At 35.7% G+C, this 26,211-nt stretch overlaps 2 protein-coding genes across 3 annotated transcripts in view; one reads left to right on the top strand and one right to left on the bottom strand.

Annotated features, from left to right (window-relative positions):
* FRMD7 (FERM domain containing 7) overlaps nucleotides 1-18,041 on the top strand; it is a 65,023-nt gene extending 46,982 nt beyond the window's left edge. Inside the window, exons 5-12 of one of the 2 annotated variants that reach the window (XM_006769883.1) lie at nucleotides 2,425-2,522; nucleotides 9,612-9,726; nucleotides 9,916-10,063; nucleotides 11,837-11,932; nucleotides 13,299-13,462; nucleotides 14,785-14,853; nucleotides 15,004-15,079; nucleotides 16,081-18,041. In XM_006769883.1, the coding sequence (XP_006769946.1) occupies nucleotides 2,425-2,522; nucleotides 9,612-9,726; nucleotides 9,916-10,063; nucleotides 11,837-11,932; nucleotides 13,299-13,462; nucleotides 14,785-14,853; nucleotides 15,004-15,079; nucleotides 16,081-17,166 (1,852 nt within the window). In that variant the 3' untranslated portion in view covers nucleotides 17,167-18,041. The remainder of the gene's footprint in view (nucleotides 1-2,424; nucleotides 2,523-9,611; nucleotides 9,727-9,915; nucleotides 10,064-11,836; nucleotides 11,933-13,298; nucleotides 13,463-14,784; nucleotides 14,854-15,003; nucleotides 15,080-16,080) is intronic. The other variant, XM_006769884.2, reaches the window with a different exon arrangement.
* A 1,372-nt stretch (nucleotides 18,042-19,413) lies between these two features.
* The window catches only part of STK26 (serine/threonine protein kinase 26), a 56,912-nt gene continuing 50,114 nt past the window's right edge, over nucleotides 19,414-26,211 (bottom strand). The window contains exons 8-12 of the mRNA XM_015567899.1: nucleotides 25,224-25,372; nucleotides 23,185-23,278; nucleotides 22,684-22,746; nucleotides 22,468-22,604; nucleotides 19,414-21,168 (exon numbers count right to left, since the gene is read on the bottom strand). Of these exons, the coding sequence (XP_015423385.1) occupies nucleotides 21,144-21,168; nucleotides 22,468-22,604; nucleotides 22,684-22,746; nucleotides 23,185-23,278; nucleotides 25,224-25,372 (468 nt within the window). The 3' untranslated portion in view covers nucleotides 19,414-21,143. The remainder of the gene's footprint in view (nucleotides 21,169-22,467; nucleotides 22,605-22,683; nucleotides 22,747-23,184; nucleotides 23,279-25,223; nucleotides 25,373-26,211) is intronic.

Raw genomic sequence — 26,211 nt, 5'->3', positions numbered from 1 at the left:
TATTTAATAATTAAATATTATTAAAATTTTGCTATAATTCACTTATACTTTATAATGATAAATTTTTAAACTTTATAAAAGTGAAATATTTTTACTTATAAAAATTAAAAAGTTAAAACATATAAAACATTTTATTTGTTTGTTTGTTTATTATTTATTTATTTATTTCCTCACCCAAGAACATTATCATTGAATTTTAGGGGGAGGAGAAGGGAGAGAAGGAGAGAAAGGGAGGGAGAAACATCAATATGAGAGAGAAGTATTGATCAGTTGCCTCCTGACAGCTCCCAACTGCGGCGAGGGATTGAACCTGCAACCTAGGAAATGAACCCAACCCAGCCCTACTGACTGAGCCACCCAGCCCAGGGCTAAAACATTTTAAAAAGTGTTTTAGTACTTATTTAAAATGCCCTTTAAAATTATAATGTAAATCTACTTCTTCAAAGATACATTTTCAACATAACACTTCCCAAAACCTTACTCTGCTTTCCAGATCTTAGACTTTTACATGTAGAAGTGATATAACAGATATGAGATAACCTAGCCCAGTCCTCTTTGTTTACAGATGGTCCTGGGAGCTAGAGTGACTTAGTTGGCAGTTATTCTCCCTGAACTCTCTGTTTCACTCCTTTTCTACTGGGATGCTCCTTTTATGAGGGGTCTTTGCAGAAGTCACCTTTCACAAATCAGACTTTCTCTCTCTCTCTCTCACTCTCTCTCCCTCTCTTGCTCTCTCTCTCCTAATTCTCTCCACATTTGTGAGTTGTAGGCCACTTTCCTAGATAACTTGATTTCTTGGTAACTATATTAATTTGCATTTGCCAGCCCATAACCTATTTCAGTTGAGTCTCAAATTGTGAACAGTTTTGATGGAGATAAACTTTCTCCCCCCCACCAAAAAAGAATGATAAAATCAATGTGATTATAAATGATTCATCAGCTGTTCAGAGCAAGGATTTGGTATTTGTAGCAGACAGCTGCCTTCTTAACAGCAATGAACGTGTCAAATGACGAGAAGTTTCATTTCTTTTTTCTTGCTAGGAGCAAAATGAAATTCACTTTCCCTTTAGCAATTGAGGTTGATGGTTGTATTTACATCTGTATTTGAAATCAGGCAGTGGCAAAAGTTAGAGTTCCTTTATTTTATCCTCATTGGTCCATCTAAGAATACTTAACTATAAATGACTTGATAAGGATGCTTTGTTTAGGTCCAATACATAAGTTTCTGACACTTGAGTGCAAATAGTAATTTCTAATTGCATCATCTCTAACTCATTTGGGGAGCACACAGTAGGAAAGATTATAATAACAAATGCTTTTGTAAATTGAATAATTACCTGCTAACTTACTTGTATGTTTTCTAATCTGAGTTGTCATCTATCACCTGAAATTAATTTTGATTCTCCACATTGCCTTCAAGGCTTAATTGGTTTTAAGAAAAAGTCCAGGCAGAGCTTTATATAAATAAAGGGAAATGCCCACAGCAGATACAATAAATGTTTTAATGTATAAAATAAAATACTGGAACCAATTTTGGACTATGAGATAAAGCAATCAGTGGTAGAATCTTAATTATATACATCTTTTCAAAAGTTTATTCTCCTTTGATAATGGCTTAAAAGTATGAGACAAATGCTATCTGTTTGGCAAAGCTCTGGGTACCAACCAGCACTTTATGGGTCCCCGATGATCTGTTGGTGGAAAAAGGGCAGTTTGTCTTCCTTCCATTCGGTATATAGTAATTCCATACCTGCTCTGTGCAGAGTGCTACCTTGGCTATGGTGACAGAGAAGGTGATCCAGCCCAGCACTCTGCACAGAGCAAAAGAGTGGTCTCAAGTCTTTGATTTCTGAAACACAATCTTTAGAATAGGAGGAGGCCTAAATTCAGTGGCAGATCTGAGTTCTAGCCACAATTTCACTATCTTTGGGTGATTTAACCTTGCCCAAATCACCTAGTCTCTGTCTTCCCATAATTGTGAAATGGGGTGATTGCCCTGCCAACCTCTTAAATAGTTTTGATAGTGAGTGCTTGATTGTATTTTGTAAACAGAGCATTACTGGCTTCCTGAGCAGGCTGATTCTTGCTGAATTTCCCTTTCTCTTTGGCTGGGTATGTGGCTTTGCTACGTGGCAGAAACCACCAGAGGATGATTGGCCAACTCCTTCAAGTTGGCAGGAGGATTTGGCTAGGGTGATTCCTAATGGCTGTTAGTCCTGCCAAAGTGCTGGATCAACCAAGTTGTGGTCTAGTACTGGTTTGGGGCTGAAGCAAAGCCTGTGCATTATTCACCACCCCCAGAAACATCCTACTGACTGGGGGGTGCCGTTTCATTCTTGAAACATTTTGGATGTGGGAGAAGGGATATGCTTCTTTTTTGTTTCTGTTTCTTTCTCAAGAGATTTTTCCCTAACTTCCTTGCAGGTATCTTTTTACTCTTCAAATAAAGAAGGATTTGGCTGTAGGAAGGCTTCCATGCAGTGACAACTGTACAGCATTGATGGTATCTCACATCTTACAATGTAAGTAGCAAATGTTGGCTTTGGGGCATATCGACCAGGCAGAGAACCAAGTAAAGGAGCTGAACACCCTCAGCGTGCCCACCATTATGTTAGGAGAGAAAGCCTAGATAAAATATATGAAAACAGCATGATCCAGTAGAAAGAGGCTGTCATTATAGTCATGGAAATTTAGATTCAAATACTGTCTCTACTACATTGTAACTGTTGTATGTAGCCTTGAGTAAAGCCCTCTCACCTGACTGTGCCTGAGATTCTTAGAGTTTAAAATAGTGACAAAACTATGTTGTCACAAAGTGGTTGTGTTTATGTAGATTAAAAGTAAAGGCTGATTTTCTTCTGTCTGGGTCAAACTTTCCCCTCCCACTGCCTGGGGCTTACTGTCCAGGAACTGGTTTGGAGTAATCCAGGCATGGACTTTGCCAGGCAGGCCTCACTCTCTCTGCTTGCCCCAGGATACATTTCTGCTATGTGCTTTCTGTGGCACATTGTCAGGTTTGATGTGATTTCTGTGTTGCTCTGTATCATGATTACAGAGAACAAAGCACAGAGTATATCAGGTAGAGAGAGGCTAAAAAGGAAAAAGGCCCCAGGCATCTGTTAGAGCTCTCCATCTACTAAGCTAAGTAGTTGGATTAGGCTGAATAATGAAGGCAAGGAGAAAGAGCCTGGGAAACAGTGGGGGGCATGCTTGGGAGGGGCAGACCAGGCTGCTCAGAATAGGAGGAGGGCAGGGTTGAGGCAACTAGAGATAGCATTTCTTCTTCTAGGGCTGGATGTGCTTTCTCTTTGAGAGAGACCTTCCAAGAATAGTCTGTTCCTTACCATTCCTGCAGGATCATACATTCATTTTTTGTTTGTTTCAGAAGTTCATCTGTTTGCCTCTATTCCTTACATCATGACAGTCCATAATGGGTAGATTTCTGTTCTCACTGGGAACTTCAAAATGAAGTGCTTGGATAGGGACAGTTTCTGAATCAGTATTTATCAGTCAGTGACTTCTGACTGGGATAGGTAATGACAGCCCCAGGATCTCAGGAAGGCAGTGAGCAGTGAGGGCAATAGTAATCAGTGAGGGCAATAGGAAGGCTTATGGAGGATGTGGCCTTTGTGCTGGTTCTTAAAGGGACACATAGGTATTGGATAGGTAGTAATAAGAAGAGGAAAGAGCATGGAAAAAATGGTAGTAGGACAAGAAGTCATGTATATAGAGGATGCAACTCAAGTAAAGCTCAAGCATAGGGTCTGTTTAGGAGAGGTGGCAGAAAGGGCCTTGAATGTCAAGGATACTAACAGTATGTTCACTATTGTGCTTTGCTTGGCGGGGGTCACAGGGTAAGGCAAATAGGGAAAACAATGTTGAGAGACATCCTTCTCCATTAACTATTAAGGTAGCAATCAGGGGATTGAAGCTCAGTGACAGACTCTAATGGGGGAGCCCAGTGTCATTCTTAATGGTTCAGCATTATAGATTTGGGCATTCCCTAGTGGCCATTTCAGGCATAGCATGGAACACTTCAGCTTTTGTCAATAGATGCTGTTTCCGTAGAAAAAGGCTAAAGTTTCAAGGAGTCAGCTCTTTACAATCCATCCATGTCAGACAATTTCACTGGATGCTTGGGCAATAAGCAGAACACAACCAGATTTCTCAGTCATTTGCTAATTTATTAATTCATCCAATATTTATGTTCTACACATTCAAGAATCTCCATATTCTGACCTCATCACTTAAGTCTCTCTTACACAACCTTCTGGCTCTAGCCAGACACTCCCTCCCAAACACAATCTGTACATTTCAAATGAAGCCTCATTTTTATGAATGCCTTTAGTTACTCTTCTTTGTCATTTATTCAACAAAAATTTCTTGAGTACCTACTACATGCCAGGTACTGTTAGAGGCACTGGGAACATAGCAGTAAACTAAGCAGACAATAATTCTTGCCTTTGTAGAACTCACATTTTGGCAGTGGAAGAGAATCAGACAATAACCAAAATAAGGAAATATGTTATGCATATTAAAAGGTGATAAAAATGCAGGAGAAAATAAAGTATGAAAAGGAGATGGGGAAATCTGGGGGTGGGTACTTATTTTTTCAATAAAGTGGTCAGGATAGGATTCACTATGAAGGTGACAGTTGAACAAAGAATTAAAGGAAGCGAGAGAGGAAGCCATGTAGAAACCGGGTGGAAGGAACATGCTGGAATGTTCAAGAAATATCAAGCAGACTTTGTGGCTGCCTGGAACTGAGAGAGGGAGAGAATAATCATGGGGTACTTTAAAAGCATGTTAAGACCTAGTACATGACTCTGAGATGGGAAGCCATCAAAGCATTAAAGCAGAGGAGTGAAATGATGTGAACTAGATTTTTAACAAGATCATCTTGGCTGCTATGGTAAAAATAGAAACTTGTAATGAGTAGTAAATAAGCCATAGAATTCTAACACACAGTATAATTAATAGAGACCATAAATTGTACTATAATTATGTAATGTGATAATATTGCTACACCAATCATATTACAATATATAAGTATATGAAAGTAATAGCCTGTACACCTTAAATTTATGCAATGTTACATGTCAAATTTATTCAATAAAAAGGGAAAGAAAATGGAAATTTGTGAAGGAATGGTGGAAGTGGGGAAACCAGATAAGAGACTATTGCAGAAGAGAGGGATAATGGTAGCTTGGACCCGCGTGGTAACAGTGAAGGTGCTCATAACATTTGTTACCTTCTGTTATTGATGATATTTACTCATTTATATGTCATAGATCTCTTCCTAGATTGTCATAGTCTTACATTGAGAGAAAAACAAGAAGTCTCACGTGTTCTTATGTTTTCCATAGGGTCAATATAGGGTGCTACAACTCTGAATTTACAGAGTTGTGCAACCATTAGCACAATCTAGTTTTAGAACGTTTCTATCGTGCCAAAAGATATCTCTCATGCTAATTTTCACTCACTCATTGTTCTCATGCTCAACCTCTGCAACCACTAACTTACTTTATGTTTAAATATATTTGCCTTTTCTGGACATTTCATGTAATTGGAATGATAAAATATGCAGTCTTTTTTTATCTGTCTTTTTTCACTCAGCATAATGTTTTTTAAATTCATGTATGTTCTAGCATGAATCACAGCAGTTTATTTCTTTCTATTGCTGAGTAGTATTTCATTTTATGGATATATCACATTTTATTTATCTATTTACCTGGTCATGGACATTTGGATTGTTTGTAGTTTAACTAATATGAATAATGTTTTGAACATTCATGTGGACACATGTTTTTATTTCTCTTGGGTAGATTCCTGGGAGTGCAATTGATTGTTTCATCTTATAGTAATTTATGATTACATTTTAAGATACTGCCAAAATGTTCTTCAAATTATGACAATATAATCAGAAATGTATGTGGTTTCCAATTTCTCCACATCTTCTTCAGTACTTGGTGGTGTCTATTTTTTGTTATTATTGCCATTCTAGTGGATATGAAGAGGTAACTCATTGTAATTATAATTAGCATTTTTATTGACTAATGATGTTGAGCATCTTTACATCTGCTCATTAACAATATCTGTTTCTTTTGTTAAAATGCCTATTCAAATCTTTGCCCATTTAAAATAGATTGTGTTCTTATTGAATTTTAAAAGATTTTTATATATTCTGATTAAAATTCTTTGAGATATATAATTTTCTATTTTCTCCCAATCTGTGGCTTGACTTTTCATTTTCTTGATGCTGTCTTTTTTAGTGGAACAGTTTTTAATTTCGATGGAATTCTACTTTCTCAATATGTTTTAATGGATCATGCTTTTGGTGTAATATCTAAGAACCATTTGCCTAACCTAAGGTCACAAAGATTTTCTCTTAAGTTTTCTTCTAGAACTTTTATAGGTTTACCTCTTAGGTTTAGGTCTATGATTTATTTTGAATTATTTTTGTATGCTTACATGGTATATGTTGAGAGATAGGAATCTAACTTCATTTTTTTTCTTTTTGCATTTGGATGTCTAGTCATCCTATTTGTTGAAAAGACTATTATTATTTTTCCATTAAATTGTCTGGACAACTTTGTCAAAAACCAATTGTCAATTAAATGTAAGGGCTTATTTCTGTATTTTCAACTATGTTCCATTAATATATATGTTCTATACTGTATTATTTATATGCCCTATTCTCTTATTCATTCCTATACTATTTTATTTATTGTAGCTTTGTATTAAGCTTTGAAATGGGGATGTGTACATCCTCCAGCTTTGTTCTTTTACAAAATTGTTTTGTTATTTTACATCCTGTGCATTTCCATGTAAATTTTAAGATCATTTGCTAATTTCTACAAAATGCTGGTGGGGATTACATTGAATTTGTGCATCAATTTTGGAAGAATTAAAATTTTTACAATGCCGAGTCTTCTAATCCATGAACCAGAAATGTCAGTTTATACAGATCTCTTAGAAATTTCTCTTGGCAATGTTTTGTACTTTTCAGTATATAAGTCTTATACATATTTTGTTAAATTTATTCCCAAGTATTTTATTCTTTATATATGTTATTGTAAATGACATTGTTTTCCTAGTTTCGTTTTTTTGAATTGGTTGGTTGCTAGTATATGCAAATATAATGATGTTTTGTATATTGATCTTCTATTTTGCTACCTTGCTGAACTCATACATTAGTTCTAGTAGAGTATTTTTGTGGGGATTCTTTAGGATTTTCTACACACAGGACCATGTTGACAATAAGTAAAGACAGTTTTATTTCTTTATTTTCAGTACAAATATTTTTTATTTCTTTTTGTTGCCTGATTGCGCTGACTAGATCCACCAGTACAATGTTGGGTAGAAGTCTCAAGAGTAGACATCCTTGTCTTGTTCCTGGTCTTAAAGGAGAGCATTCATTTTCACACCATTTAGTGTAATTATAATGTTAGCTGTAGATTTTTAATTGTTAACTTATTTCAGGTTTAAGAAGCCCCCTTCTATTTCTTGTTTGTTGAACTTTTTTTAAATCATGTATTGGTGTTGGGTTTTGCCCAATGCTTTTACTGCATCTATTAAAATGATAATGTATTTTTGTCCTTTATCCTTTTAACATAGTATGTTACATTAATTAATCTTAACATGTGGAACTGATCTTGCAATCTTGGGATAGATCCCCCTTGGTAAAGATGTGCAATCTTTTTATAATCTTTTTTATATGTTGCTGAATTCATTTTACTGATGTTTTGTTGAGGATATTTGCCTCTGTATCCATGAGAGTTATTGATCTATGTGTAGTTTTTTTTTTGTTTTTCTTGTGATACCTTTGTCTGGTTTTGGTATCAGAGTAATACTGGCCTCATAGAATGAGTTAATAAGTATTCGTTCATTTATTTTCTGGAAGAGTTTGTGAAGAATTGGTATTTATATCTTTTTTGAATATTTGATATAATTACTCAGTGAGACAATATGTGCCTTATTGATTTTTAAAGAGATTTGTACATTTATCAGTTTTGGTAATAAATAAATAAAGTCATTGATTTGGTCTTTTGAAAAACTTGTTAGGGATTTTCATTGTAATGTGATTTTGAAATACACATACACATATACCTCACCTGTCTAAAAATGAGTATGCCTTCTGTCTAAAACACAATAGAAAGCCAAGACAAAAAAGAAAATAATAACTTCCTAGCACCCAGTATGGGTGCCCCCATGTCCATGTATTTTATCAAATAGGAGAACACCACAGGGTTCCATTGAAAATCTATTTATTCTTATAATTCATAAACTGCTAACAGGTTTGAATATCTGTATTCCAATTTTTAAATGTTACAATGTGAATTTTAATTGGAAGATTAGTTTTGGGTTCCCATTTTATGGCAGATTAGAAGTCACAGAATCGAACCTGGGACCCTTCAGTCTGCAGGCCGGTGCTCTATCCACTGAGACAAACCGGTTAGGGCTGGAAGTCACAATTTAGAACCAAGTGGAGACGTAACTCTTTAGGTCTGAAGCCAATGACCAGGAAGTGATTCATATCAATCTGACAGAGAGGGAGAAGGCATAAAAATTATAAAGAAGACACAAGAATTCAAAAGCAAAATATTTTGAAGCCATTCACTGTCCGGGCAAATAGTCCTATATACCTCAATTGCCTTTGTAGATATAGTGCTATAATATAAGTTTCTAACAATAAACTGGAGACATCTAGAAAAGAGTGCACTATGATCAGAGATAAACTGCAAGTGAATTGAAAAAGCTAGAATGATTCCCAGTATGATTTATCTACTGGGGATTACAGATAGCTCAGGTTTTACTAGATTCCCAGAGTAACGGATTGCTGTGACTGGCTTACATCATAGTTAGGAGGCTGAATTAGTTTGCTGGGGCTGCCATAACAAAATACCAGAGACTAGTTTGGTTAAGTGACAGAAATTTAGTTTCTCACAGCCTGGAGCCTGGAATTCCAAGACTGAAGTTTTGGTTTCTTCTGAAGCCTCTCTCCGTGACTTGCAGATTGTTACCCTCGTGATGCATCCTTACTTGGTCTTCCCTCTATGCACCTGCATTCCTGGTGTCTCTCTGTGTGGCTAAATTTCCTCTTTTTATAAGGACACAAGTCAACTTGGATTAGTGGACACACATCTGCCTCATCTAACTTAAATCACTCCTTTACAGAGCCTATCTCTAAACACAGTTGCATTTTGAGGTGCTGGGGAATGGCATATCAACATATGAATTTGAGAGGGGGGTGGGATACAATTCAACTCATAAAGGGATTGATCAGATGTAAAAGAAACCATAAACAGAATGTAGGAGAAGAAAATAAGAAAATATTCATCTGTGATCCTGTAGCCTTTAAGACTTACCTTGTGTCTGTGAGTTATTATACAGGGACTTCATAACAACCCACTGCTTCTGATTTGAAAAAAGAATCAGTTATACACCCTGCCTCCCCCCAAAAACAGACATAAAGCATGGGATGGGATGCCTCGGCCTGCATTGGCTGCAAAGAAAGGGCTGTTTGTGGGAGTTCAGGGAGTCTTCTGGGTGCTCCATTGCTTAACTCCTCAATGGTAATGTGAAAAAAATGTAACTTTTCTATTATGCAGCAGAATTGGGAGACTTTCATGAAGAAACAGATAGGAAACATCTGTCACAAACCCGGTACTTACCGAACCAAGACTGTTTAGAGAGCAAGATCGTGCACTTTCATCAGAAGCACATGTAAGTACTTTTAACTGGCACCTGTTTTCACCAGCAGGGAGCACTGCAGCTGAGGACAGATTTAAAAGCAAACCCCTCAGTCAGAGAAGCTTGAGGCCTAAGAAAACACTGAACTCGTCATGGAGCTCTTAGGGCGAAGTTGTCATTCTTGCTACATTTATTAGGCTCATAAATTCTTTCCCCTTGCAGTGGCAGGAGCCCAGCTGAATCTGACATTCTGCTACTGGACATAGCAAGGAAGTTGGATATGTATGGCATCAGGCCTCACCCTGCCAGTGATGGTGAAGGGATGCAAATCCACCTGGCTGTTGCTCACATGGGAGTACTGGTGTTACGGGTAACAACTGTTTCCTTTGAAGTCCTTTAGCATTGGGAGTTATCTTGATTCAAATTTTAGTGTCTGTTCCCAAGGTGATCCAGCCCCGTAGTCTTACTACCAGTAAGAAAGAGAGGTGATGCTTAGAAGTGTTTTGGGTCAGTCTTCTCCCTTCAATGTGGTTTGCTTCCATTTGCAGTCTATACTTGATTGTTTTGATTCTGAGAAATTCACATATTAGATCAGGCCAGCATGGTTGATAGAGGAAGTCAAGAGCGTCTTTGGTGGCAGCTGATCGATGTTTCTCTCTCATCGATGTTTCTAACTCTCTATCTCTCTCCCTTTCTCTCTGTAAAAAATCAATAAAATATATTAAAAAAAAAAAGAGCGTCTTTGGAACTTTTAGACTCTAAGTAAAGAATATGAATATTGGCATCCTAAAACCTTAGGCTGCGACAAATTCACCAAAAACAACTCAAAGGTTCCAAAATGTGGTGTTCTCATTCAGTTACTGGCTTTATTGGAGGCACCCAGTGTCAGCCAATAGGGAATTGGTGCCCAGTCCTGCCAGCAATTGTTGCTGTTTACTGGCTCATCTTTACCCAGAACTTTGTTTTTTAGAAACAAACTCATGGCTCTCTTTGTCATTAATCCTCACTCTACAGAACTTGGACAAAAGCTATTTTTTTTCAGCGTATTTTTTAATCTATTAGGTCTACTCACATCTGTGAATATTCAATGAATTTAGGTCTATGTTAAGCTTCAAGAACACTTGCCTAAACTTCGAAATGAAAAGCAGATACCTAGGAAGGTTTGGGAATGAATCACATTTGAGAGAGGAAGGGCTAACCACAGACCTACTGACCCTAAGGACCAAATTAGACACTGAATTAAGTCACAAAGCAGGTCAGGCACAGATTCAGCTAAAAGAATCTTTGCCTTCTCATTAATTTGGTTGTAAACTTTAGAGTACAAAGGTCACACTGATGGGCAAAAGACTAATGGATCACAGGCATACCTATTCACCCAGGAAAGAATTTTACCCATTCTACCCTAACCCCTGATCTTTGGTATTTTCTATTGTATAGGAGCAGATGGGGAGGGTAGGTGTGCATGGCCGTAATGTTAGTTGTGATGTCTTTCAGTGTGAATACTTCTGTGGATAGCTGGGAACAATATAGCTGGTCTATTTTGTCTTACTCAAATCCAGTCAAATAATACTTAGTATTGAATACCTTCCGTGTGTTCTTCATTGAATTATTCTTTCTTAAAAAAACAAAAACAAAAAACACCCTGTCTTTATCAATATATAATTTTCATACAACAAAATTCACATGTTTTAACTGTAAAATTAAATGGATTTGAGTGTTTTATGGAGTTGGGAAGCAATCTATTTATTCATCCTTCTATCAATATATTTATTGTGCATTCACTCTGTGCCAGGGACTAGAGCTACAGAGGTAAATAGTAATGATTCTGACCTTGTGGAACTTGCATTCTAATAAATGGAAGACAGATAATGAAGCAAGTAATTATAAGTGAACATGATGTGCCTTGTGCTAGAAGTGTGGGGTGCTAAGTAACATGTGAAAAGGGCTTGTGTCCCACCTGTAATGCCTTCATTGGCTATAGCTTCTATCAAGTACAGCAGGATCAGTCTGCTCCCGGCATGTCAGAAATAGATCAAGGGTAGTCTCATTCATGACATACATTTTCTAACAGGTTTGCATTGTCTTACAAATCAGCTTGTGCTGATATTCATCTCCCTGAAATCTTCCGTGTATTTAATTATAGGGAAATACAAAGATTAATACTTTTAATTGGGCTAAAATCCGCAAGTTGAGTTTTAAGAGAAAGCATTTTCTCATCAAACTTCATGCCAACATCTTGGTAAGTAGCTTTCTAATAAATTCTATCACTTTCTGTTCACCTGGGATTTCTTGGTTGTTTCTGCAAATAGTTTGAATGTGAGTGGTGAAAGCTAGCTGGCCCTGAGGGGTGATGTGCTCCCCCTTTTGACACTACATAAATAAACCAGAGCTTTACTTAGTCATATTTGTACTAAAGGCAAAATACAAAGAAATCCTATTGGCAATTTAGAACGAAAAAAGTAATAGGAAAATGCAGTGGTTGGGATGAAAGACAAATTTCCTTAGAAACCATTTTTCAGGGATCTGATAAGTTAAATAGATGTGATCGGATCTAGAACTATGGACATATTTGTTCTGTTTTCTGCTCCATTTTATAAAGTATTTTCATCTTCTTTCCTTAAGCAAAAATAATCGATCACCTACTACATGCTAAATAATTGAACATCTACAGTTTACAAAAGCAGGATGTTGGGGTTAGGTGTATATTAAGCAAGAGAAACAACTATTGGTCAAGGCTGCATTGTACAGGGTAAGACAAAGGTGCTATAAGGGATGTTCTTCTATGATAAAGCAAACATGCATAAAAAATTTTGACTTACAGAAGATCCAGTAGTTTGGGCTTCATTCTCTGGATCTTAACCTTTTATAGAATCATCAGGAGACCGTATCCAGTTTGAAGCTCATGGAGAATCCCAGGGTTGTATATAGGAACATGGAAAAAAATAAGAGATGGGAGGCACCATCAAAGTTGGGGGGCTGCTGAAAATATGGCTACACACATGTATAGGAAAATGGGGATATATAGTGTATTAAAGGAATGGAAAAACACTTTTAGGTCTGAAAGGCTAAGTCTCCCCCAGAGCAGATAGAACATGCTAAATGAAAAATACAAACCATCATAGAACAAGGCATCCTAGAGAGGAAGAAGTGCTTCTGGTGGTATATTTAAAAGATTCATATACATGTAATCATACTATAAAGCCTGTCATCTATATGGAAATCTCCTCCCCACTCCCCTTTCTTGTTGGTCATTTATAATTCTTGTTACTGTGAAAGGTTACTCTTTAATGTTTATTTTAACCTAATTTACAACTTCATAAAAATGTTCCTGGCAGAAAAGAAGGGGTGAAAAAATGTTTGAGGTGAGGAGGGTGTGCAAGGTAAAATTTGGTTCTTAGAGAAGGCTCTGTTTTTGAGCAGTGGCCCTGGCTGTTCCTCGGAAGGTTGCCAATAATTTGGTTTCAATAGGTGTGAAGCTTATAGGGAGCCAAGTGGAAAACCAGAAGCTGCATGGGCACCTGGACCAATAGTTTGGAAGGCTTTGGGATTTGAAGGTCTTTATAATCTTGAAGGCTATTTTGCTTGATGGAACTTGGTTTATACAGGTGTTGTGCAAGGACACCTTGGAGTTCACCATGGCCAGCCGAGATGTCTGTAAGGCTTTCTGGAAGACTTGTGTGGAATACCATGCTTTCTTCAGACTCTCTGAAGAGCCCAAATCAAAGCCCAAAACCCTACTCTGCAGCAAAGGTTCCAGTTTCCGCTATAGGTAATTTAATATTACACATAGGCAAACTACACACACAAATTTTCAATAAAATGGAAGGCAGTAGAAGTTTGAATTCTAGAAGCAATAAAGAATTTATTTCAATCACTTAAACAATGATACTCTTTACTACTCATTCTCTGTGTGACATATTAAGTCAATATTTTCTAAATGGGAGGCAGGGGGAGAGAAACATCTTACTTAAGGGGTTAGATCAGAATTCTGCAAGGATGAGGGGACATACGCAGTTTGAGAAAATATCAATGAACCTATTGCTTTGCTTATATGCAACTTACGTGCAAATCATGGAAAAGAAAGCTCAACAACATTCTTTTGGTGGTGGTTAGGCAAAAGATAGTGTGAGTAAGCATGAAAGGGGCCAAGAGATTAAAAAGCTTGAGCAATATTGCAGTAGAAGCTCCTTATTACAGGTAATACCTTGGAGAAATTGAAGCAACGTCTAAATAAGATCTTGTCTCTACTTGAAGACACCAAACTAGAAATTCTTAGGAAAAGCCTTTTAAAACTCTTTGCTAAGAGAAAAATATACTAATCAAATGCTTCCCATAAGGGCTTTTTCAAATAGTGGAGGCCTGCACCAGTAAGAGCTGAGATTTTTTTTAAACATACATATTTTTTTGATGGAATCTTTCCAAAATGTATTCTATAATTTCCCATTTTCTTAAACAGATGATACTGATCATATTTTGCCTTTTTAACTGGCCTAAGTAATTATAAATATCACTTATTATCGTCTGCAGGCAGCTGTAGTAAGGTGATGGCCTCAGGGTGGGGGACACATGTCAGACCCTATATCTCAGTGATAAATGGCCCAGAATTGTTGGGTTTTATTATTCTTGTGATTTCTTTTTTGACTCGTGTTTCTTCCAGCAGTCAGCTGGCTTTTTTGCTAGTGTATGTCTGACTGAAGCAACCCTCTTCTACTGTTTAATTAGTTGTTTTTCTTCTGTCATGGGTTAGGAAACCAGTAAAATAGCCTCATTAGAAATCATTTGTAAATTTGGAAGTAGAGAGAATGCCTATAAAAAGAAAGCATATTAGTTTCCAAGGCCAGAATTTGCAACTGTTATAGAGCTCTGTTCAGAGGCTTTTAAAAATGTTCTGGGATCTGAGTAATTGAGGTTGCTCTATACCTGCTGGTTAGTTAAGTGGGTATTATCATTAATATGCTGGCCAAAGATTCATGACATACGTTAGTCATCCAGACTCTTAATATTTCAACAATTAATGAGGCTTTTGAGTGTTAGTAGCCTATTCACTTACAAATACCATTAATAAAATGTTTACCTTTTTTCTTGTAATAGTGGAAGAACCCAAAGACAGCTTTTGGAATATGGGGGCAAAAGGAGGTTGAAGAGCTTGCCATTTGAAAGGTACAATGTTTTGTTTTTCTCTCTCTCTCACTCTCTCCTCTCTCTCTCTCTCTCTGTCTCTCGATGAATTTGACTTGAATTTAGAGATTTATATGTATCCTGTATTCACATAAACACCATTTCAATACCTTCTTCATTTGGCAATTTCAGGAAACATTACCCATCTCAGTACCATGAACGACAGTGCAGGTCCTCACCAGACCTCCTCTCTGATGTCTCAAAACAAGTAAGGTTCCGAAAATGCTTTTTTAAAGATAAGTGTAATGTGTTGTTTCAAAAGCTTCCAAGAATTGATTCTGCCAGAATCTCCCAGTCACTGTGTTTGAGTAGGTTAGACTCCTGTAGAGGTCTGTCAGCTCCATCTTTCCAGCCAATAGAAGAGCATTTAGTACACTACCACTGGTGTGTATCTTATAGACTTGAAAGATCTGGCTTAAATTGCCATATGCAATGCTAACGTGTTGAAAAATGTAGTCAAATGAATATATGGCTTTGTATTACCTATAAAAACTTAGGCACAGAGGAAGCTATAAGGTGTTGGGTTAAAGTTTTAAAGTACTTTTGCTGTATAATTTTGTAACTCAATTTAAGAACCAAGTGCTGTTATCCTGAAATTGAGATGATGGCTTCATTTGAGTGTTATAGTATAAACCATGTTGTCTTTTACTCTCACAAAAAATTAATTATAGGTCTCACAAACTCTTATGTCTTCACTCAAATCACAGACAGTTTTTACCTAAAAGGCATCACAAAGGTATAATGTTGAAAGGTACCATATAATATATGACCCTCTCATGCCAGTCATAGGCCTCCTCCTCAGCATTTTACAGAAAATAGGCAGGAGGCTGGAACAGGGAGGTTAGAAGACTTGCCTAAGTTCACACAGCAATGAGCCAGGACAGAAGTCAGAATTCCTGGCTCATTAATATAGGTACTAAACCATACTGTTTGAAGTACAATGCTGGCTGAAGTACATAGAGAACTTGGAGCCTGAGAATGGGATGGAACTGAGAAAGGGTAGCGTCATGTGTATTTTTTGCACATGAATTGGGATATGGTACAAGTTATTACCCTTTCTGAATATATTTATCAACCCTGGAATAGAAGATGATTTGAAATAACTTTGTGACCAACCACCTTTGCAAAACTTAAGGCTAATTTAGATTCCTGATTCCACCCAACCAAATGACTGTTTCCTTCTTTTACCAACATGTCCTTTCTCTCAAGGTGGAAGATTTGAGACTAGCATATGGCAGTGGGTACTACCGAAATGTGAATGGAGTGCACGCATCTGAGCCTGTGCTAGACAGTAGGAGGAGAAACTCTGCAGTAGAGGTGACATTTGCAGCAGAGCTGGAGCGTTCCAAACCAGAGGCAGATCCCACATTGTTACATCAATCGCAAAGCAGTTCCTCTTTCTCTTTTTTTTATACTGATCCTGTCTTTAACACTAACCATGATCCTGACACTGATTCTAGAGACTACTTTGAGGAAAGAAGTCCTCTAAGCTCCTTCCGAACAAGCTGTAAGTTTGCTGACAATCACATGAACACATCTTCTGGTTTTACAAGCAAAGTGAGTCCAGCAAAGAGGCTAACATACACAGATGTGCCGTATATTCCTTGTACTGGTCAGCAGGTTGATATTATGCCTCCCCAAGTCTTTTTTTATATGGACAAACCACCCCAGGTGCCCAGATGGTCTCCAATTATGGTAGAGGAAAGGGAAAGGCTAGACAGCTGTCTCGAACCCACTGCAATGAAGCCAGTCAAAAGAAGCCCAAGGAATATCAGAATGAAGAGCTTTCAGCAAGACTTTCAAGGACTCAAAGAAGCTATGGATAGGACAAGTGGTAGGAGCAACATCAACGTAGATCTAGAAGACCCAGATTTAGAAGATGCATTTGCATATAATATTCAAGAGCAACCCCCTAAACGCTCCCACAGCCAATCAGACATGAAAACTATCCGTTTTCCTTTTGGGTCAGAATTTAGACCTTTAGGGCCTTGTCCTGCGCTGAGTCGTAAAGCTGACCTATTTACTCATATGTTTGCAGAGCAGGAGTTTCCAACAGTTCTAATGGATCAGGGAGCAGCAGAAAGGTATGTAGCTAATGAATCCAGTGATTCTGAATCAGAGATTCTTAAACCAGACTGTTACTCTTTGTATGGTAAAGGAATGAGGTCACCCATGGCCAGAATTCGCTTGTCTTCTGGTAGTCTACAGCTAGATGAAGAAGATGAAAATGTTTCTTCCAATACAACTGCTGAAGACAGGACTTTGTTAAAACCATGTAATTACTTTTTAGCTTAAAAGTGTAAGCTCTATGACCATATTTGGACCAGTTCTGTTACCAACTTAGGTAAAAAGAAGGAACCTTCTGCATAAACCATTTTCTTAGTTCCTATTCATTGGTATTTAGGGAATCTTCGAAGTTTAGGCATGTGGCTTATGCAAGATTCAACTACTGCCTTGTTTATCAACTTCTCTTCTATCCCCTCTAAAAGAACTGTGGAACATGCCCTCTCCTCATTAGCACTGTGGTGAAGTGAGGTGGGTATTTGTCATCTCCATGACACATTTTCCCATAGAGACATTATAAATGAAGATCAGGCTCCTTAATACTGAAGAATGGTGACAGCATGGGTTGGCATATAGAACTGGCTTCTTATGTCGTTTAGTGATTTAGTAGATCGTGACTGTGTTAGTCATTTTTGTTCTTAAATAGTACTATGACTAAAGGTTTCAGTCCTCATTATCTGTGTGGGGCCCAGTAAAAATGGTCCTGTAATATGTTAAGAACTTCAATTTTTATAAGATATGTTAGAGGTATCATGGCCTTCCTGAAGCTCAGGAACAAGATGTGCCATAGATTCTCTCAACAGCCACAAGTTTATAATTTATCTAGGACTTGGCAGAATTCTAATCTTCAGAAATGAATGACTTAATGAATTTCTAAAGCCAGATATATGCCTGATGAGGATATAATAATGTTTAACTTATTACTTCTCTATTCTTAACTATCTATTATATGTGGTGAAAGAGAAAAGCTAACTGTTGGTTTGTTTAATCTCCTATAAGACTTTTTTTGCTATATCTTGTTGCATGTATGTAGGCAAGGAAATGAGATGAATAGTATTTTAACAGAGTGACTGAAATCTATTTATTAAAAATGCTATAAGTATTATGTTCCTTTTGTTTTAATAAATTTCAGGAGTGATTGGTTTGAGCCTGTTACTAAGGAAAAGGACTGAAGAAGTGAAAGGAGGGAGGCCGGTGAAAATGTATAGTCATGGATAAAGAAGTGGTAGAATTAGGATCGCTGAAAAAAATGATAGTACTAAAAGCAGACTGAGTTAATAAACCAAAAGTCTATTCTTAACCCATTCAGAATTTTTCTACTATTCCCCCTGGAAGGCATAGCATTCTATTTAAGAACATCATTTTGTTTACTGATTTTAATTTTGAGTAAAGCATATAAGATAATGTTAAGTACTAACTTTAAAAGTGTTGCAATTATATAAGCAAGCTATTTTTATATATGACTTAATGGAGAAAAGATGGATAGAATAATTTCCTTATTCTCCTAGTCTTTACATCAGAAAAATCCCTTTTTTAAAAAAAATATACTTTATTGATTTTTTACAGAGAGGAAGGGAGAGGGATAGAGAGTGAGAAACATTGATGAGAGAGAAACATCGATCAGCTGCCTCCTGCACACTCCCTACTGGGTATGTGCCCACAGCCAAGGTACATGCCCTTGACTGGATTTGAAGCTGGGACCCTTGAGTCCGCAGGCCAATGCTCTATCCACTGAGCCAAACCGGTTAGGGCAGAAAAATCCCTTTAAATATATGTTTCTTTACCCCTTTCCCATAGTCTAGCACTTTTTTTCCTGCTCCTGAAATTGTGTCCAGTAACTCACAAGTATAGAATAGCTAGTTTATAATAAGAATATACAGGGATGAGCAAAAGTATGTTTACAGTTGTTTGTATGAAAAAAGACATGCAGGTTTTGATGACTACAATAGCTTTATTAACTCTATTTCACATACTCACAATTGTAAACCTAATTTTGCCCACCCCACTACTGAAGTCCAATCACCTATACATTAATCCTAAACATTCTCAAACCTATATTAAGTTCATCTTTGACTTTTCCTCTAGGAAAAACTCAAATTCATTTAGGCTTATATGTTGTTTCTTGTTTCAATTTCTGTAAGTCTTTGTAAAGTTTGCTTTCCCCAGAGAACGATAGGATTCAAATCTTTATGAGATTTCCTACTAAAAACTATGATCAGGGGGAACATATAAATTATTGTTCAACCTAGGGCATTTTTGAGTGAAAGAGTACTCTGTTAATAATTTTGTCAGGATAGAAGGCAGAAATAAGGACATATATTCACTGTAGCTATAATCAATGCTTAATAAAATGTGAATAATATCTTTTAGGTCCCAATTAGTATTAAAATTCCCACAATAAATTAAAGGACAAAGGGAAAATGATCTGAAACAATCAAAATACCACACCATACATTCTTCAAGAAAACAAACATTGAGGACCATGAAATTTAAATATTTATTTTACACCCCTGCCAAACACTGGAGTACGCTTCACCTAGAAACAGTTTACAGGACTAATAACTACAATGAATAAGCAATACAATTTCTATTTATGATGCAGTTGTGGTGTAAAGTTTTAAATAATCAATTTATAAATTGGTTGCTTTTACTTTTATAAAAATATTCTTTTAACTCATTATATGAGTGGCAAATTTATTTCCTGACTTCTACAGATTATAAATTGTAATTGAGTTTCAGTTCCATAGAAGGTGAAATTTTTAACTGAGCCATTACTTGATAATACAATGTGTAAAAAGTAATCTTTAAAGTGTAGGCACCAATGAAAATAATTTTCTTGGCACATGACATGATAAAAACTTAATTGTCTTTATTCTTACAAAAAGAGGAGGTAATGGCCACTTTGATTAAAAACTATATTCTTTACTTGAAGAATATTTTTCTTCTAATATTTGGCAATTATTCAGATTTTTAAAAATGACTTTTGTGCAAAAACAAAATTATGCAGTTCCAAACAATAAAACGTCAACCATCAAAATTAACTAATATCAATAATTAGACAACTACAGTTCAGAACTTAGGCAGGCATAATATATATACTGGGCTTAAAAAAGATATTACCCACATAACAGTACCATAAATATAACTGAAAATTAACTGTACAGTCTAACTTACCTTTGTACAGACAGACATCATCCTGTACTATGGTTACTTTCATATGAACCAGAAAATTCCTATTTAAATACCCTTTCAAAAATGAACAAATGATGCTTATATACTAGATAATTATGAAGAGCAAAAATGTATAAATAGTTTATAGCATATTTTACTACCATGATAAAAATATGCTGGTGTAAATTATATTCCTACCTGTTGATTAGGTTTCAATCACATGAAGAGCAGCTTTTTAAGCTCCCCAAATCTAAGCATATAATATGCTATTTGAATTGAAAATTTAAAAAAATGAAGATTAATTCCTACAGTATTACCAAAAACCCATCCTTGGCATTGCATTAAATCCTCAACCATGTTAAATAAGGGTTAATTTCCTCTTCTAAAAGAGATGATAAATACTGCACACCAAGAAGTACCCCTGTTGCTACATGTTGCCTATAAATGCTTTAAACACAGGGCTCTTCAATGTGATTGCCATTGAGCTACGTGGAATATCATACCAACTTTGTAGGAGAGTCTAGACTTTTCCAGGTACCATTTCCAAGAGTTTATTAAAAACTTCTCTTTTAAGAAGGTATGACTTGTTTGCAACTCTCCACCAACAGTAATTTTTAGAACATGCTTATGTTTTTTTTAAAAGCTTTTGGAGATTTGATAATTTACAAAAGTTGAATATTTAGAATGACTTTGAAAGACCTGTATGTTTCATCAGTGTATAGTTAACTAAAGATCAAAACATGAAAGGTATTCATCCTAGTAACTTAATAATGATATCTAAAAGCAAAACTATATCTCAACATTTACTAGAAAACAGATGAAACTATAGTATTAAAAGTTATTCCTTACAAAATAATCTCTTTAAAATATAAAATGATAAACACCATCACAAAATAGTTGAATAGTTTCTTTCACATCTTCAATGTTGCAAAGATCCAAAAGGCACATGGAGCTCATGAGTTAAGCATTGTTAAGCTTGAAGTAACTTTGGTGGGTTTCTCTGGGTCCGCATGAAATGAAAGCCAATATTAAGTTTCTTAGGGGGATTCATCTGCTGAACACCTACAAAATTAAAAAAACATATTGATATACAACTATGCATTTTTATATTTCACATCTGTATGAAATCTACAATAAAGAAACCGATTCAGCAAATTAAATCCTTTCCATTGAATCCTAACATGTAGATGTTAAAGATTTAAAGAAGTTAAAAAATTCCTTCCGCATTTGATTTTACAACTGGCAATTGATTTTCTTTTATAAATTGGAAAAAGGGGGGAGTTTTCCATTAAAATCTAAGGAGTTTTAGGTTATAAGTACAAGTAGGCTTTATCAGATCTAAAGATGTATGAGAGTTTATGCTTTTCCAGGCTTTATAGTTTGTTCCTACTTGATGCCAGGGACATCACCAATACAGAGAAACATAAAGATGCACCAAGAAGCGATATAATGGGATTAAGGCTAAAATTAGTATTGCTTTATACTTGCTTGAGCTAAGGAGTTGTGTATGTGCACAAAAACCTTGTTCGAAAGAGCATTTAAAAATTAAATGTAAGGATTTTGTTTAATGTTAAAAAAATTAAACCAACAGTTTAAGACACAGTATAGAAACTAAAGTTAATTATAAGGCACATTTATAGTCTTCATTGAGTTCCTCTACCTAAAATCCATTCCTTAGTTTTTTTAATGGGGGTTAAATTTATGGACTTTAGCACTAGAAACTGTAAATAGTGGTGGTCTGATGAGAGTAGTGGCAAAAATGAACGCATTCCTAAATGATGTTTACAAGGGTCCAGATAAAAATATACTCCATACATAATATTTTGTCTCTACTTCATCTAGCAGGGAAAATGGGCGGGGGGAGCCATTTCATTCAGTGTAAAATTACTTTGTAATGCCTGAAGATAATAATTCTAAAAGCTAATGTTTAACATGGGTAACAAACAAAACTTTTTTGAAATTTGTTCTTTTTTCTTCTTTTTAATTCAGTTTATTGTGGCGACATTGGTTAATAAAATTAAGCAAAAACCAACCAACAAACAACAATCACACAACAACTTCATAGGCACAGACCATAGCATGGTGATTACCAGAGGGGAAGGAGATTGGGGGAGGTGGAAGAGGGTATAGGGGGAATAAATGGTGATGGAAGGAGACTTGACATGGGGTGGTGAACACACAACACAATATAGAGTTGATGCATTATAGAATAAAAGAGTTTTTAAGCATACAACTATAAAAAAGTGATTCTGTAAGGAACAATTGAAATGATTGAATCAAGGCAATTATATTGCATTATAAATTAACATCAAACAGAAAATATCAAAATAGTTTTTTAAAAAAATGAAATTTCAAACTTACTTTTGAAATTTTTCAATTAATTTCTTCACCATTTTATCTGTGATGCCAGGACAGGCGGCTTCAGCCACAGCAATGCTTTTCTCGAGTTCTTCAATTGCCTGATTCCTGCTAGCATTATTCTCATCCTGCTGTTTAAGCTGAGAAAGATCAATAGCTATAGCATTTAAAATTACTATACTTCTTAAGATACATAGTCAGTGATGAATCTGTACTTACTTCAGCAAATGCAGGTGTGATTATCATAGACAAACAGCTCAGGGTTTGCACAAGGTCTTTCTCCTTTGAAAAAATAATATAGATTATACACATGAATTTAAAACATTCATTTGTATTTTTCTTTGTTTTTCTATGGTAAATGTGCATTAATTTGAACCCCCCCCCCACAAAAAAAGACCCAATATAAGGCAAACTCCATGCTTTCTTCCCATCACTAATTTCATCCATCATCCAGAAGGCTTCTAACTTCTAGGATTACAATAGATATCCATGATTCCACTGGATATATATGTATCTCTAGGTAAAATACATTTAAAGTTATACAAGTGTCCACATAAATTATTTCTATGACTTTTTCTTAATTAGCTCATAACTAATGACAAATGAGGTATAGTAGGGACACAGTGAAGTAGACAGGCATTTAGGGGTATTAAATTCCAATAATTTTGACCATCAAAATCTCACTACATAGTTTGAAAAAATCTATCAAGATGTACATACTGCCCCATTCTGCAGTTTCTTTGGGTCAGGCTTCTTTCGCACGGTGGTAAAGCTCCATTCAGGATGCGTATTATTTTCCCTGCTGGTGGATTCCCTAAAATGATTGCCAAAGATATTTCAATAAGTTCTTAAATAATTCAGCTTGGTGAAAATGCCAAATCAATGCAATCAAACTCTTAAGAGAGACTGTCCCAATGTATAAAATAATATAGTATAAGAAAGCATTTGATTTCAGTTCCAGGTAGATAATACATTTTATTGAAGAGTAGAAATGGTTCTCAAGTCTAAGTGTGCATCACAATCACATATGGGAACCTCTAACCATATATAAAGCCCTGTACCTACCCCTCCTCACTTACTGGATTGGGATCTTCTATAGGGTGCCTTATTTTTTAAGGCTCCATGGGCAACTCTCATGGGCAGCTAAGGCCAACAACCACTAGAACAGGGTACAAAAACTATCCTGGCATTTGTTTATCCCTTTCAAAAGTTAGGCAATTTCTCATCAATGCAGGACTCTGAGAGTATTTCAGCCAGTGGAGTAGTACATTCTGGTACAGTCTATAGACTTTTCTAGTCTAAGTTATGGACTTAGAGCAGTGATGGCGAACCTTTTGAGCTCGGTGTGTCAGCATTTTGAAAAACCCTAACTTAACTCTGGTACCGTGTCACATATACAATTTTTTTTGATATTTGCAACCATAGTAAAACAAAGACTTATATTTTTAATATTTATTTTGTATATTTCAATGCCATTCAACAAAGAAAAATCAACCAAAAAAATGAGTTCACGTGTCACTTCTGACACGCGTGTCATAGGTTCACCATCACTGACTTAGAGACTAAATGGTTAATGTAAATACTGTTAAAAAGCAGTGTAACTTTTTTGGGGTATAAATCTATATCAATAAATTTAGTAGGTCCTCGAATAACATCGTTTCATTATAATGTTGATGAGGGTTAAAAAAACAAAAAGATTCCCTGTCTGGGCCACTATCTCTGTGGAGTTCAACATTCTCCCCGTGTCTGTGTGGGTTTTCTCTATATTCTACAGTTTCCTCTCGCATCCCAAAGATGTGCATGTGAGGTGAATTGGTGTGTCTAAGTTGTTCCACTCTGAGTGAGTGTGGGTATGTGTGAGGGGCCCTGTGATGCAAAGGCGTCCTGTCCACAGTGGGTTCCGCCTTTTGCCCTGAGCTACTGAAAAGGCTCCAGTCACCCATGACCATGAACTAAAAAAAAGCGGGCTAGAAAGTCATTATTTGACTCGTTATTATTCATCTTTCTTAAATGTATGCATAGCTTATATTTATTTCAATGCTTTATTTAGATGCTTGGTGATGTTTTTGTGATATATATATATATACATATATATATATCTCATAGGAATTTAACTCTTGTTTCTATTGATTATTCTATGGTAAATTTGTTTTCATTATAAAACATTTTGTTTTAGTTTGCAGTTTCCAAGAACCTATCAATGATGTTAAGTAAGGGCTTATTGTATTTAAATGTACCAGTCTAACTATGGTTTGGTTCATGGCCAAGAGGTGTGAAAGACCTGCAAGTTATTCTCCAGAAGGATTTTGTAGGTTAACAACAAAGTATGTGAAGACATAGCCCCTTATCACTTTGGGCAAACTAATACAGACAACAGGGGGGTGAGGACGTAAGTGTGGGGGAATGGGGGTAATGTGGGGATAAGGACACATATATAATAACTTAATCAATAAAAAAAAAGAAAAGAAAAAAATAGCACCTTTAATAAAATCTTATTCCAAAATTTTGTAATATACTCAAGTATCCACTAGGGGTTAGACTGAGACCATTTAAAACCGGAGCAACTCAATTCTAAGAAAAACATGTTTTTAAACTCATTGTACTTCACAAACTGATTTTAAAGACTTTCACAGTTCCTAACATAAAACTTTAAAATATAGTTTATATTTTATGCTAGACAAAGCACATTGGATCATAGTTAAAAGATATACAATGTTAAAACACGCTATGTAAATAAAAATGAAATAATTTGTACATACGAATCAGAGCCCTCAGAATCAGATTCATCATCACTGTGTCCTTCTGCCTTCCATCTCTTAAATCGATCGATCAGTTCAGTGAGATAAGAAGTCTTCTTCGAATTTTTTACAATGAATTTGTGTTTCAGAAGTTCTTTAGCTGTAGGACGCTAAGGAAAAAATGAAGCATGCATAAATATTTCTAGGCTCTTTATGACTGAAGGGGATAAGAAATCATTTCAAATATGAAGTTGAAAGGTGTGAAAGTATGTCTGTATACATGAGGACAACTAAAATGCTGTAGGACAATAGCTAATTCTATTGAAGTTGCTCAAGGCAACCAAATTAAACTCATTGCCTTGGTACTAATTTGTTAAAGCTCAATGGGCAAAAGATGGCCTATCTACCAGAAAACTGGCAGGCAGGACTTATAAAAACAGGGAAAACATGGCAAGATTTTGAAAATAAAGTAAGAATTTAAAAACATCAAAATAGTGCTTTGAAATACTTTTATTGTATTAACTGTAAAATAAAACAAATGGATGAAAACTAGCAAGGCTGTAACTTTATTATTATCTGCACACAATTTATGACTCAGATTAATTTATATTGCATCTAAATACAAATACCAGGTGCTACAGGGGATATTTTCCCCTTAGTACTTTATTAATATTAGAATACAGTTCTTATATGTTTCTAGTTTCTAGAAGTTACTAGGCAGATTTATTTAAAAAACAGTAAAACAACTGTAATCAAATTTGTTAGGTAAATGAGTGGAGCTTACTAGACTTCAGGAAAGGTGTGTAACTTAATTTTGGAATTTCTAAATTTAAATGTAAAATAATTAAATGAAAATATAACTTTTCATGAAAAGTGAAAACACAGTGAATAAAAATCATTGTGAATAGTCACATATATACTTTAATAATGACATCCTATTAAATAAATTTTATTTCTCAAATTTCTTTCCTTCTGAAATAGGAAATGATCAACAGAATAAAGAAGAAGC

Source organism: Myotis davidii, unplaced genomic scaffold (assembly GCF_000327345.1).
Source record: "Myotis davidii unplaced genomic scaffold, ASM32734v1 scaffold900, whole genome shotgun sequence".
Lineage (NCBI taxonomy): Eukaryota > Metazoa > Chordata > Mammalia > Chiroptera > Vespertilionidae > Myotis > Myotis davidii.
Note: the sequence above shows the minus strand (reverse complement) of the source record. Positions and strands in the feature narration are given on the sequence as shown.